Below are 14,289 nucleotides of genomic sequence, written 5' to 3' on the forward strand. Positions count from 1 at the left end.
AACTCAAAGCAGTCCTCCTGCCTCACCCTCTTTAGTGCTGGGATTACAGGTATGTACCACCAGGCCAGGCATATCACAACAGGTTGGGGGATAGGAGAAAGATCAAGTCTGGCAATAACTTGAGTTAGTAACAAAATGTGTGGAAAGAAGGGCTGCCATTTTGAAAATGAGAAATATCTCTTTCCTTTTCTTAGGGTCACTATCCCTCTATGCATATTTATAATCTGAAATTTATGTTATCCTACTCTCTCTAGGTGTGGACTTCAGAGTTCCTCCCCAGATCATGAAATGTTTTTAAGCCTGAATATTTAATAGCTAACCCTCTGGAAGGTCTGGATAAAACTCTTTGGAACTACTCTGAATTTCTTGAACACATATCTTTTTGTTCAAATGAAGCACAGGAATGCATTTCAAACCCAAATTGAAATAGCTAGCAATTTAGATTGTTTTCCAGTACTGCTACACTTTGAATAGTGGAGATAATCAAGAATTGACTATACACAGAATCAGAAGATATTTTAAAAAGCCCTGAAAGAGGTTCCTTAAAGTATAGGCCTGCACACTTAAAAGTAGTGCTTGTTTCGATGACTATTTCATTTTACCATGAAATATTGTCAATGTACAAGAAGTACAGAATTGTTGAAATAAAATATAACTCTCATCATATATATAGATATATAGGTTTAATTTTAAAATTATTAGTTTCCAGAATTTTTAGGAATGTTTTCCATCTATCACCAGAAATATTCATGTAGATTTTAATTAACAGCCAGTTTTTAAGGGTCACAAAACATGGGCATAAATCGATCCCTTATTCCCTAATTTTCCTTTTTCCAACTCATATCCTATCAGCGTCACAAAATTTACTTTATCATCTCATCAAACTTTTGTCCAAAATCCAACTGGAAATGATTAGGATTTACTAAGGAGAGACTTAAGTAGTAAAGAACAAAAGTACATATTAGGCCAGATCTCTCAGTCCCTTAAGAATAGAGATGTCAGGATTCCACTCACTCAGCCTGAAGACTTTAGCAGCTGATATCCCTCACCTCCAAACTCTGTTCATATATTTTGTTCTTTGAAAAAGAATATTTATATGTAATAAAATCTCTTACAATTTACAATATTTTCACATGCAATCAGCTGTCAGTTAAATCCAAGTCCCTCCATCTCTGACCTGAAGGTCAAATATCTGTCCACAGAAGGGTTATTGCTTGTGGTCTGGCTTCCTTATTACGATGACACACCTGATATAGCTGAGCTTTTAAAATATTTTAAGGGATTTGATCAGTTTTATTAGAAGGCTTGAGGTTCAGTATGCAGGAGTATAAAATCCTCCATTAGTATTTCTGATCTCATTCAGAATAATACACAATATATAAATCTTTGGGTAGATAAACATCATCAAAAGCCATGGGCTGAGTTTTATTTCTTCAGATCCATGTGTACATCTTCATTTAACTTTAAAAGTGTCCATTAAATTCTCTGAAACCTACTGAATGAATATTAGTGAAAAACATGGTAATTAAATATACTACTAATTTCTTTAATCATAGCACTGGAACTTACTTATATCCCAAAGAGTATTTACATACTTTAAAAAATTGTGCTCAGTTTTTCCCCCTGGTGATATAATACTGTCACATTTATGTTCACCTACACTAAACTCGTCTTTGATACGCCATCATTAAGTTTCTGTTTCTTTTATCTTCCCTTTTCCCATTGTCATGCCCCTTCACTCCTCCCATCTCCTCACTCCTTGCCTCTTCCCTTTCTCCCTCCCTCCCTCATTGCTTCCTTTCTCTATTTCCTTCTTCCATTTTCTCTTCCACTTTTCTCTTCTAAAAAGCATGTAAAGTAGCTTAAGACTTTAAATGAACACAGCAAACAAAGACAACTTATGGTCAATTGGTTATTTCATCTTCTGAAGCCCATTTTCTTCTATTTTTACTTTAATATTTCTATAACCATATTAGTTTAAAAACTATTTACCATTACTCCCTTTACAACCACATTGAATTAACTGGTTCACAAATGCAACTTCTACCTTGAAATGTTATAAGAATGGCATCTTTACACTGTTCAGAAAATTTTAAGCCATTGACTTACAAATGAAGTGCCATCTAGAAAATTAGTGGGGCTCCTTCTGCAGCTCTAATGAGAATGAGCATATATCTCTATATAACATTCTGGATGGCTTTATTTCTCAAATTTCCCACTGTGACTCACAGAGAGATTTTGAATTGATACTTCCCTAGTACCTGTTCCATTTCTTTTCCCCATTTCTCAAACCCCAACCAGGCAACAGAGCTGGCATTTCCCAGTTTGTACACAAAGAATTACAAAAAACACATAAATATGCTGATGTGATATATAATTGCGCATTTTGCTTAACATGTGTCCATGATGCCAGCATACAACTGTAAAAACTGGCTCCTCACTTTCAATCTCAAATCATTTTTCTTGGCAAATGATGCAAATGATCTGTCCAAATCTCTATTCTTTTGTTACAGACTTTGACTTGTAACAAATACAACTTTCCAGGGAAGTTTTACATATTTTAGAGAAGAAGCCAAAGTCTTGAATCCCATGAATATAAACAAATCATGAACATAAGAAAATGATTATAGTGTTCCTTTCCTTGATTTCACATGAAACTGTAATGGCTTCTTCTGAAAAATATACTAAATTTGCACAAATACAATTAAATCACTGGGACTAAAATATAGGTGCAATTTTCTTGGCAAAATCATTAAAAATTGGTGTGTATGGGGTCTCACATTCTTGACTCTTTTGGAATTTGGGGAGCAGTGATTTGTGGCTATTTTGCACAGTAAGCATATTGATTTTTTTTTTTTTCTCCATTGGCCATTAGTGAGGGAAGATGAAGAGTAAGACGGAAGCAAAAGTGACAAAGACAGCAAACTACAGATGCAGGTGTGGCACCACATAGCAGTGAAGCTTGGGAAAAATCAGGCCAAGAGCAGGCCCATCCTTGATCAACACAGTAGCAAACTTTTATAATCTGTTTGACTCAGAAATATTATACAATTATATAACATTCCTCTAAAAGAAGCCTTCTCCCTTGCAAGGATTTATGAACTCTGCCAGGAAGAATTAAAGAAGGAAACAGGCTTCTTGATGGTGTTCTCAATCTCAAAACACCTTCACAAAGGCCAACAGTGTGAGTGCTAAAAGCCAGTCATGGTTTGAACTACATCTAAATGGGGAAGAGACAATGGAAATGAAGCTCTCGAGGCAGTGATGAACAATGGGTACTGAAAGGAAGATGGAAAGCAGCTCTGCCAGTATTGCCCAGATGAGATCATGGAGTCTGAGATCCACAAAGATGCTCCGCGCATCCATGAAAATAATAAGATTCGGAAAGTAACACATGAAAGCACGCACACAAGGCAAGCCGAACAAAAAGCACTCAGTTCCACAGGTGCTGTATACAGATGAATATGAAAGCTGAATGGTATGGGGAACTATACCATCAAGGCTGAAGATAAGAAAGGAAGCAAGGGAGATGCAATGTTTTGATCATTTCTTGGCGAGAGGGTATTGATAATTACCAGCTTGGCAGGAAGGACACATTGCAAGACAGATTGTTGTTGCTTGTGGAAGAATGTTGAAGCAGGATCATTTTGGAAATGCAAAGAGGTGACTTTGGGAAGAAGCACAAAATAGCCAATTTGTTGAGTCAAAGGTAGGACTGGATGGAACTGACTTTCCAGGATGGTATCTCCATGCAAGCCAGATCAGCTCTTTTCCCAGCTAGGTTTACTGCAAGTGAAATAATACAGGCACTGAAATACTTGAGTTTAAGAATGACATTTCCACTTTTCAAAATACCTTTACCAAGTGGTCAAATGCTGAATTTCTAAAAACGGCTTTAGGAAGAACTGAGGTTTGTGACCAGTCTGATATTCACATGTATGATATTGATAATGTCACAGTCCTGCTAATTCCACAGTTTAGGGGCAATATCATCGCTGACTGGGAAAAGAGCTAAGGTGGCCGAGCCACACTTCTGAACTTGCAAATAATTTACAACAAATGGCACCCTCTATTGAGAGAAAGGGGAGGAGGGAGGAAGAGAAGCCAAGGTGAAGAACCTCAACACATACATTTGGAAATCTTGCCAAGAAATCATGATTCTTCTAAATTTCGTTGAACTTATTTCTATGCATCTGATGGAAATGGTTTGGATAATTACATTTTCATGAGAAGGGAAATATTGGAGTGATTTAGCAAAGATTACATAATTGTTAGTTTTTAACAATTATGTGGGGTTCTGACAACAGCACATCAATGTGTATTAAATTCAAACATCTCCTGGCTTTTAAGGGTTATTGATAACCTAGTATGCATTGGAACCTGATGAATGGATGCCCATTGTTTTGGTCTCCTCTGACGTGTGAACACAATTCACACACAGAGAGGCTGGCTCCTGAACAGAGAATGGCAATTACTAGGACTAACAAAGGGAAGTAGACTCGCAATGAATAAATATACAAAAGCCCCAAATAATTATAATAGTCCTAGCTTGGCAATGAGTTTCCAGACTATGAAATTAGTTTTCTTGTGAAGAATGGAGATTTTACAAGGCTAGTATAAACATGGAGTAATTGGAAAATCAAATTGCTCTTTGTGAGTTATTGTAAGGTCTGGAATAATGGTGATAACATTTATTTAAAAAAAAAAAACCCTCTGAATCGCTGTAGTTTGGTGTTTTTAGCAGTACTGTTGCCAAGAATGCTTGCCTTGGAAATACAACAGTGGGAACTTTATGTTATGAAGCCCAAGTCCCGGCTTACCCCTGACACAATGAGCTCTCCTCCCAGATTCTGCACTTCTGCCTTCACCTTGCTGCAGATATTAAGCTGATGGCAATACAAGGCAATTCGTTGAAGGTAGGCTAATAAATCCTGTTTACATGCTGAATCAGGACACTGCAAAACAAAAGAGTGATCTCAATTAGGACACACCATTCTGTTCCTAGCATTTGCTATATAAAAATTGCAGGATGAAAAGGTCTCCTTGTCATATATCTTAATTACATAGATTTCGCTCACCTTTCACGTGATGCATTTGAGAAAGCCCACAGTTAGTGGTTTAGAATGGCTACTCTTAGTTTGTTAAGATTTCATAGAAATTATTAAAGATCATTTAGAGGGTTTTATTGTGGTATCTGCACACAAGTTTACACTTAGTGTTTTTACCATTTATCCTCTAAATTCTTAAGAAATGTAAATATGCCACAGGGTTTTCCCTCCTAGTTTTCTATAAATTCCACAATACAAAACATCATTTTAATGTAGAAGGATGAATCAATGGAAACAGGAAGTAAATCACTCTATGTGGAAATCTCCCTGCCCTAGCACCGGGGAGAGCTTCAATTCAGTTAATTGGGCAAAATTATTTGCTTCCCTTCATTTCTAAGAAATACTGCATTCACTAAAAGAAGTCTATCACACACTTTTGGACTTTTTTGATTATCAGAGTTTTAGCAACATAATAAACTTTCCTTTATATAGGGCACTCTGAAATAGTTCATGACCAGTGTAAGGAAAACAGATATGGTACAATAAATTTGAAGCCAGTTGGGATAAATTCATAGCAGTAACAACAGGGTCCTTTCAGTGGATGCACTGGTGTCAACTCTGGTGGGGAAATTTGAATTCTCCTTCTGACTGAAGTGGGTAGATGTCCACCAGGTACACAGACCCTAGTTGAAAACTTCTATAGACATTTACACATCTTCCTAAGACAATTTGTCTTCTTTTCTTTCTTTCTTTTTTTTTTTTTTTTGATACTGGGAATCGAACTCAGGACCTTGCGCTTGCCGGACAGGCACTTATGCCACTGAGCTATATCCCCAGCCCTTCCTAAGACAATTTCGAGGCTTCAATACCAGTGACTACCAAGTAATTGAACTATGTAGATTTCTATTGCTACCAAATATTCAGCTTGAGATGCTTCCAAGTCCTATAACTGTTTTAACCAATTTGGCCACTTGTAACTCACATACGGTCACCAGATCTTTGATGAGATACTGTAAGAAATACATGCAGGCAAAATTGAAGTATCTTATTTAGAATAAGTGTATGCGAGAAAAAACTCCAAGCTAGGTTTCCTTTGAGCTCAAGAAAAGGATTTCTTTTATCCGCACTGTTTGGCATAAACATTTATTGAATAAATAATAAAAGAATTTCTTTTATATATACCACTTAGCATTGTGGTATTTTTTCCACTAACTGCATTTATCAAGAAAGAATCCCACAGAGACTGGTTTTAGCTTTCTACATGTACTTAATACTGTAATATTTATCCTACTCCAGAGACCCATATAGTGGAAGGAATTAACTTTAAAATGATATCTTCCCAGAGGGCTGACAAGCCTTTTGATACAAATTCCTTGCAGCAAATTGAGAATTCTATCTCAATGGAACAGTAATTAAAAATGCAACAATCTGTAAAATGTTTATATTGCGTGCATATCTCAAATCTTCATAAAAATATTTTCATGCAAAATAAAGAGAACCAATCCATCCATTGGTGGCATTCATTCTATTCTATTATTTAAATTGAAGAGTTAAGGACATATCTAAAAAGGACATGACGTACAAAAAATAACTTCTGTGTCATGGAAGTAGGTACAAAATTTGAGAAAAAATAACTTATTCAGAGAAAAATAACAAAAATTGCCAGGTATTTTACAGTGAAAATTAGTAAGGGTACCAGAAAGAGTGAGTGAGGTCTAAGCTTCCTCTATTCACCTTAAATCCATTAATATTTATTCTCAAAATAAATCTAGGATTCAGGGATCAATATGTGTGTGTGTGTGTGTGTGTGTGTGTGTGTGTGTATCTTGGTGCACTGTTTGCTATATATCAAATCTGTTTGGGGCTAGGTTTCACATTGCATTCCTGGAAATAAAGGTCTTAAAATGTAAAAAGATTCACAACTACACTTTTGAACTTCAGAAATCTACTCATATTGAAAAACACTTTCAACTATTAAGATTCATTCAAAAGCTGTTCAAATTCTGCTCGATTTTCACTTGGAAGAAAAGAAGAAAAGGCAAGTCCTCTAGAATCCCTGGTCAAATTCTGGTCACTCCATACATCCCAACTTCCCTCAGCATTTGCAGATGAGAGTGGTTTTCCTTCCCGGTTAGTGATTTTGTTTGTTTACATATTTTTGTTTGCTCTTCCTTGTTTCTTCTTGCATATGAACTTTGTGGAATATGAGTTCAACGCTGTAGAAGAAACTTAATTTATGCTTTGAAACCTTGTAGTTGATATTACTCCAAAATCAATAAGAACAAGGGTTTGTTCCTTGTTCCTCCACATTATGAGGACTTCTGACATTGTGGCAATATTAATGAGTTATCTCAAAGAATGATTTTGCAAAATTTTAAATTTAATTAAAATATTCACAGATTAGTTATCATATCTACCATTAAAATTGAATCTTGTGGCTCTCATTTTAAATGTTAACAGTTCAATTGCACCTATTTTTTTCCAACATTAAGGACAAGTAAATTTGGTATTGACCCCATAGAGCCTGGATGTTGAAGGCAGCAAGTGTTTAGAGGAGAAATTTTAATAATAAGAAATGAGAGAAGACTATAATAAGGAACACAAAGACACAAAATTCCAGAGATTAGGGGCATCTATGAAGTAGGCAATAAAATTTAAAAAAAAAAAAAATCTTCATTCTTCAATGTCTCCTGAAAGCAATACTATATTTTAGTCTACTGAGAATTTATGCTCCTTACAATGTTTCCATGTAAATTGCAGTAGATGTAATATTTTTATTTCAAAAATTTGTATTTTAAGACATATTTCGTTTGTGGTGGCTCAAACTATTTTTAACTGCTGCTTAAATGACTAATCAGTTATCTGAAAAAAAGTCTATTGCCTAAAATCCTTATAAATAATGGAAAGTTAATGCAGCATGAGTTTTGCAGCAGGATTTTAAAGTTCCAGTACAAGCCAAATAAACTGAAAAGTGTAGAAATAAGCTCAAATATTCCAGGTGAGATTGATAATTATTTTAGTGTGTCTCTTAGTTTGGCCAGAAAGCACAAAAGATATTTTGAGAATTTTATTTATCTCTGATGCTTTTGAATTAAAATACAACTGAAATCTGGAGGATCTTGATTATGTAGATAACCCCATTTATGCCAGAACATAAGCTAAATTATTAAACGTTACATAATATTAAATAACATGAGATAAAATTGTATTTTCTTGCTGCTGCATTTAAAAACACGATGTTCTCCCAGATTTCACAAATTCTTGCCATCCGTCTATCTTCTGGCTGTCCTTCTCCAGCTCACTTTTTAACCATGGCAGTTTCTTTACACTCTGCTTACTACACAGACCATCAAAACCTGACCATCACTCCTTTCAACCTGTGCATACCCATTTCCCTGTCCATAAGAAAGGTTTTGCATTTTTGCTCATTTATTTACTCCTATAGTAATTCAGTCAAAAAAGTGTGAAACTTAAAATTTGGGGGGAATGGGACAATGTCAGGAAAAAAAGATAAATCAATATACAAGCAAACAAAATTTAGCATGCTGAACACTAGGAAAACAAGTCTCTAAAATGTCTTAGATAGGAATCTTTGAAAGACAAAACAAAACAAAAGCCACAATGATATTTAAGCCAACACCTCCATAATAATGATAATTTTTTAAAATGTTCTGCTTTTTTTGTTTATGCCCTCATTATGCATTAGAATTGACTTTCTGCATGAGAACACCCGAGTTATTCGCTAACTCCTCATAAACTACGTCTCAGAGGTAGCTGGTGCTCCTTGCTCTCAAAGTGTTTGGTCATAGTCTTAGGAATTTCTCCTGAGCTGGACTCTAGTTTTGCTGTCAGCCTAATCTCAGCAGAGTCAAAGTTCCATTTACAAAGTTTTAGTGACTGACAAAAATCAGGCGTCTCTGATTACACAGCCCAAATGCTATGATTCTGCTCAGGGCGTTCCTGCTCTTCCCTCTTACATTACCTGATCAGCTACAGCACGGGCTAATTTGTCCATTCTAGAACCTGCTTCAGCAATCTTCTTGGCAGCATTAATGACATCAGATGTGTTTTTCAATGGGCCTTTGCCTCTGGAATAACACATACAACATAATTAGAAATCCATTCAGTGACAGAAAACAAACTTATCACATGCTTGTCTAAGACTAGTTCGATTTTTGACTGGATGTTAGCCACGTTAGTGGAATTTTAAGTCATTTCTTAATTGACCTCAATTTCTTTTTCAACCGTGTACTTTATTTCCGTTCATTTTAGGAAATATTTCCCCCTATTTTGATGTACATATTCACATTTTTATCCGTGTATTAATTTCTGTATTTTTGAAGGGTGATCAATGAAAATGTAATCATCATGAGAGCTGTGAAGATTTCATACATAGATACTTACCAGGTGCTTAATGCTCTTGTGCACATTACCTCACTTTGTTCTTATAACAATTCTAAAAGTAGGTATCATCAGTTCCACTTTAGAGAAGAATAAACAGCATCCAAAATGAATCTCATCCGAGCTTGTACAGGTCAGAAATGATAAATTCTAACTAAAATCTAACCAAAATAAATGTACATGCACTGTGTTTGATATCGTACTCAGCATCTTTATTTTATTTAATGTGTAAATCCAGCATGGCACTGTGAGAAGCAGTTTTCTCTTGCACCTAGATGAGAACAATTTGGTTAGAACTTCAGGAGTTTTAGAATTCCAGAATTGCATGTATTTTGTACCTCTCATACTGATTTATGAAGTAATATACAAGACACTGTTGCTATAAATGTCTTTATACAACTAAACCACCACCCCAATATTTTCATATAAGGTTTTTAATTAAGCAAACTGCTTAATATTTGATTACTCAATTAGATAAACTGCTCAATTTTAAATATTCATTATAAAAGAAATGGAAATCATGCCATGTCTTAAATCTTGAAAGAAAATGTTGTATGTGATATAATTTTTCTTCCTGTTTTCTTGTGAGATAAATAAGGAAGAGATGAAATATGTTTATGCTTATATTTTAGCATTGTTACTTATCCTGGTCTCCTTCCTTATGTGCATCTAAAAAATCAATGCATTTTTAAGGCTGCAAGATTATATTCCTATAGTTAGACATGTGGTGAGATATGGAGAAAAACTACCCAGAAGCAATTTATTTTAGACAGAGTAGAGTTATACTAAGTAGGAAATGATCACCATTGTTACATAATAACACCTTACGAAATGGAAGACTTAAACTGGCTCTCAGTAAATACATGTAAGTGTAGGACATCTAGTCCAGTTTATCTCTTAATTCTTCTTCTGGGGCATCTTTTCTACATTACCAGCTAAAAGTAAACTATATTAAGTCTTGATTTATAAATTGTCAAAAAAATTTTAATATAGGAACAGAGATTTCACATGTAAATTTTATGTAATTTGGATGAGTTAAAGATTCTGTTATAATCTGATGCCTATTCACTAACATATATACTATACATTTTTTTTTATCTGCAACTAAGTCATTTCCTCCTTCCCCTCCTTGTTCTTCCTTGAGATTCAGCCCTGGGCCTTCACACTGAGCTGCATCTGCATTGCTTTTTACTTTTATCTTTTTTCTTTTCAGAGTCCCGCCAGGCTGGGTTTGAACTTGTAATACTCATGCTTCAGCCTCCTGAAGTACTGAGATGACAGGTATGTGCTACCATGCTCAGTATTTTATTCCTTTTTTTTTTTTTTTTAATTTGTTTTATTGGTTTTTCTCCAGTACCGGGAATTGAACTCACGATCTTGAGCTTGGCAGGCAGGCGCTGTGCCACTGAGCTAAATCCCCAGCCCTATTCCTTTTTTTTTAAAGGAAATTTTAGATGCAGAATCTGTCAGGGCTTAATAATGTTCTCAGTAGTATGTATTTTTCTGTAACTTTCAGACCTTAGAAAAACTCTTCTGCTGTTTTACTAACGTAACATTTGCTATTTTTTGCCCTCATCTTCACTTAGTCATTAAGAGTGAACTCTGCTTGATTTTTCATTGCTAAGGAAATTTCTGTGTGCATATTTCAAGAATTTGAATGAATCTAAGAAAGTGCTTTCTTGTGAACTTTACATAATAACTTTCAATAACTGATTTGTTCTTGCAGAATGTGTTGTTAGTCTAGAAGGTCCTTACAAACCTAGGCTCAGTCTTTAGTCAAAGAGTGAGAAGATTCGTGTCCTTTTGAATCCTCTGAACACTACCGTTCACAGAGGCACTAGCATATTGCTGTGAAAAAAAGTGAGAGAGACTTTAAAGTTTACACTGGAGACTCAACTCAATGTCTTGCATTGCAATCTGTGTTCATAAAGGAAAGTTCTTCAGTCAGATATTTCCTAATTTTCCAGTGAAGGACTGTAACCAAAGGAGCCAGATTAAGTGACGTGGTCAGAGGATGTGTGCTGAATCACAGTCTAGCACATGTTTTGCTAAATATGTCTGCTTCTTTTAAAAATCACTAAAGTTATGTGCTCAGAGGAAAACAAATAGATCTACATCAGTCTAAAAGAAATAACAAAAAGACAAATTATCTACCTTGAGAAAGAAATAGGTAGAAATAAAATTACAAGAAGTGTTTAATGAGTCAAAAAACATACAGTTGTGAAAACAATCAGACTTAAAACTGTCTAAGAAAAGGTAAAATATAGAAGGTAAAATTGATTGTAAAATATACTTAGATGGATAGCAAAGAAAATACAAGAAAACAAATATCTACAAGTAAAAAAAGAAGAGTGAAGTAAACTTAGAAAAGAGAAAATTAAAATATTATAATGCAACTTACCTTAAACATTTGAAAATAAATTAGAACCTAAATGAAATACCTTCTCAGGAAAGTATAATTTACTAAGCTTGAGAAAATAAATTTTAAAGAATCTAAGTGGTTTGATTCCCATGAAAGAAAGTAATAATGCTGTCAGAGAGAGCTCATCAAATATAAATAAATAACACAGTAAATTCAGATGATTTCCTAGCAGAATTAACCAAACTTATAAGGAAAAGGTAATCTCATACTATCTAAAATTTGCAAAATATAAGAAGGACAAAAAACTTTTAAAAGTAATTTCTTAAGTGGCATTATATCACTAATGTCAAAAATAGCTAAGACAAAATAATTTAATCCTTACTTAAATAGTAATCTATCTTTAAGAAAAGGAAGAAGAAACCCCAAAGAACTGAAAAAGTGGCACCTGTGTGCTGGAATAGATATGTATGGGGATTCCCTGTGTACTGTTTACCTGTCCTCCCCCAGGTATGGTGAATATCACAGCTAGGTAATTGATGTCGTTAAAGTCCAGTGAGATTATTTGTACTTCACCAGCTCTTCAGCACCTGTAGGTATTTTATACAACTTTATCACATATGTATCTTCATGTAACTAATATAATTGAGTCCAAGAACTGCTCTGCACCACGCTAAAGCCTGGTAATAACTAGCCTGTTCTCCATCACTACACTTTTGTTATTTCATTTTAAAAAGAAAATATTTGACAAACCAACAGTCAATCTCATTTGAAAGGGCAAAAACCAAAAGTATTCTCTCTAATATCAAAACAAGAGAAGGCTGTCCACCTGCACCACTCCTGTTCACTGTATTACTTAAAACTTCAGGCAGCACAATAACAAGAAAAAAAATATAAAAAGGAAAGGAAGAATTTAAGTTATCCCTATTTGCAATGATGATGCTTTACTTAGAAATCCCCCCCAAAAAAACTTCACTAGACTTTTAAACCTGATAAACAAATTCAGCAAAGTGGAAGGTTACAAAATCAATGCACAAACATCAATCATATTCCTGTAAAACAAAAATGAACTCACTGAGAAAAAGATCAGGCAAACAATTACTTTCTCAAGAGCTTAAAAATACCTAAGAAACAACCTAAACAAGGAATTGAAAGAACTCCAAAATGAAAATTACAGACTCTGAAGAAAGAAAGTGAATAAGACATTAGAAAATGGAATGACATACCTTATCTTGGGAACATGAAAATGACCAAAAAATATCCTTAAGTTCATATGGAATCAGAAAGCCACAGAATATGCAAAGCAATCCTGAACAAGAAAAGCCAGGCTGCAGTCAACACAAGACCAGATTTGAAGTTATATTTTAAAGTTTTAGTGGAAAAACAACATGGCACTAGCACAAAAACAGACATGTACACCAATGGAATACAAAAGAAACAACCTTATAACCATCTGATTTTTCATAAAAGGCCAAAAACATGGAAGGAAAGACAGCCTCTTTAACAAACGAGGTAGGAAACCTAGATTCACTTGCAGGAGTCTGAAACTAGATCCATACCTCTCACACTGCATGAAAATCAAATCAAAACAGATTTAGATATGGAAATAGAATATTTGAAATTGCTGAAAGGTAACAATAGGGAAAACACTTGAAGCTACAGGCACGGAATGATTTCTTGAATAGAAAGCCAATAGAATAGAAAATAATATCAAGAATCAACAAATGGGTCTACAAACTAAAAGGCTCTGCATAGCAAAGGAAATACAGCAAAGAGCAAACCTATCCAATGAGAGAAAGGTTTTGCTAGCTCCTCTTCTGATAGTTGACTAATGACTAGCATATATAAAGAACTTAAAAAAAAACTTTCACCCAAACAAAAAACAATCAAAAAGTGAGCAAGTGAACTGAATAAACATTTCTCAAAAGAAGTACAAATGGCCAATAAGTACATGAAAAATTTTCAGCATCATTAGTCATTAGAGAAATGCAAATCCAGACTACTTTGAGATCCCATCTTAACAAAGTCAGAATAGCTATCATTAAAAACACAAAAGGCAATGAGAATGTGGGAAAAAGAGACCATCTTATATTGTTTGGTGGGAATGTAAATTAATGCAGCCACTGCAAAAATTACTATGGAGATTCCTCAAAAAACTAAAACTGTAAATATAGTTTATCCCACCTCTACCTCTCCTGGTTACATTCCCAAAACAATTAAAGACATCATACCATAGTAACATATAAATACTTATGTTTATAGTGGCACAATTCACAATAGCTAAACAGTGGATACAGTCCAGATGCCTGCCAACGGATGAAAAGATAAAGAAAATTTGGTACATGCACACAGTGCAATATTATTCAACTGTAAAGAAAATTAAAATTATGCATTTGTAGAGAGATGAGTGAAGAGCCAGGGATACAGCTCAGTGGCACAAGTGCCTGCCTGGCAAGCGCAAGGTCCTGAGTTGATTCCAGG

General features: G+C 34.7%; 1 protein-coding gene across 2 annotated transcripts in view; it reads right to left on the bottom strand.

Annotated features, from left to right (window-relative positions):
- Ctnna2 (catenin (cadherin-associated protein), alpha 2) overlaps positions 1-14,289 on the bottom strand; it is a 1,070,661-nt gene that overhangs the window by 33,942 nt on the left and 1,022,430 nt on the right. For both annotated transcript variants that reach the window (XM_005385453.2, XM_005385454.2), the window contains exons 16-17: positions 9,031-9,136; positions 4,821-4,955 (exon numbers count right to left, since the gene is read on the bottom strand). In XM_005385453.2, coding sequence (XP_005385510.1) covers positions 4,821-4,955; positions 9,031-9,136 — 241 coding nt within the window. The remainder of the gene's footprint in view (positions 1-4,820; positions 4,956-9,030; positions 9,137-14,289) is intronic.

This window comes from Chinchilla lanigera, unplaced genomic scaffold (assembly GCF_000276665.1).
Source record: "Chinchilla lanigera isolate Chin_1 unplaced genomic scaffold, ChiLan1.0 scaffold00023, whole genome shotgun sequence".
In the NCBI taxonomy this organism is placed as follows: Eukaryota; Metazoa; Chordata; class Mammalia; order Rodentia; family Chinchillidae; genus Chinchilla; species Chinchilla lanigera.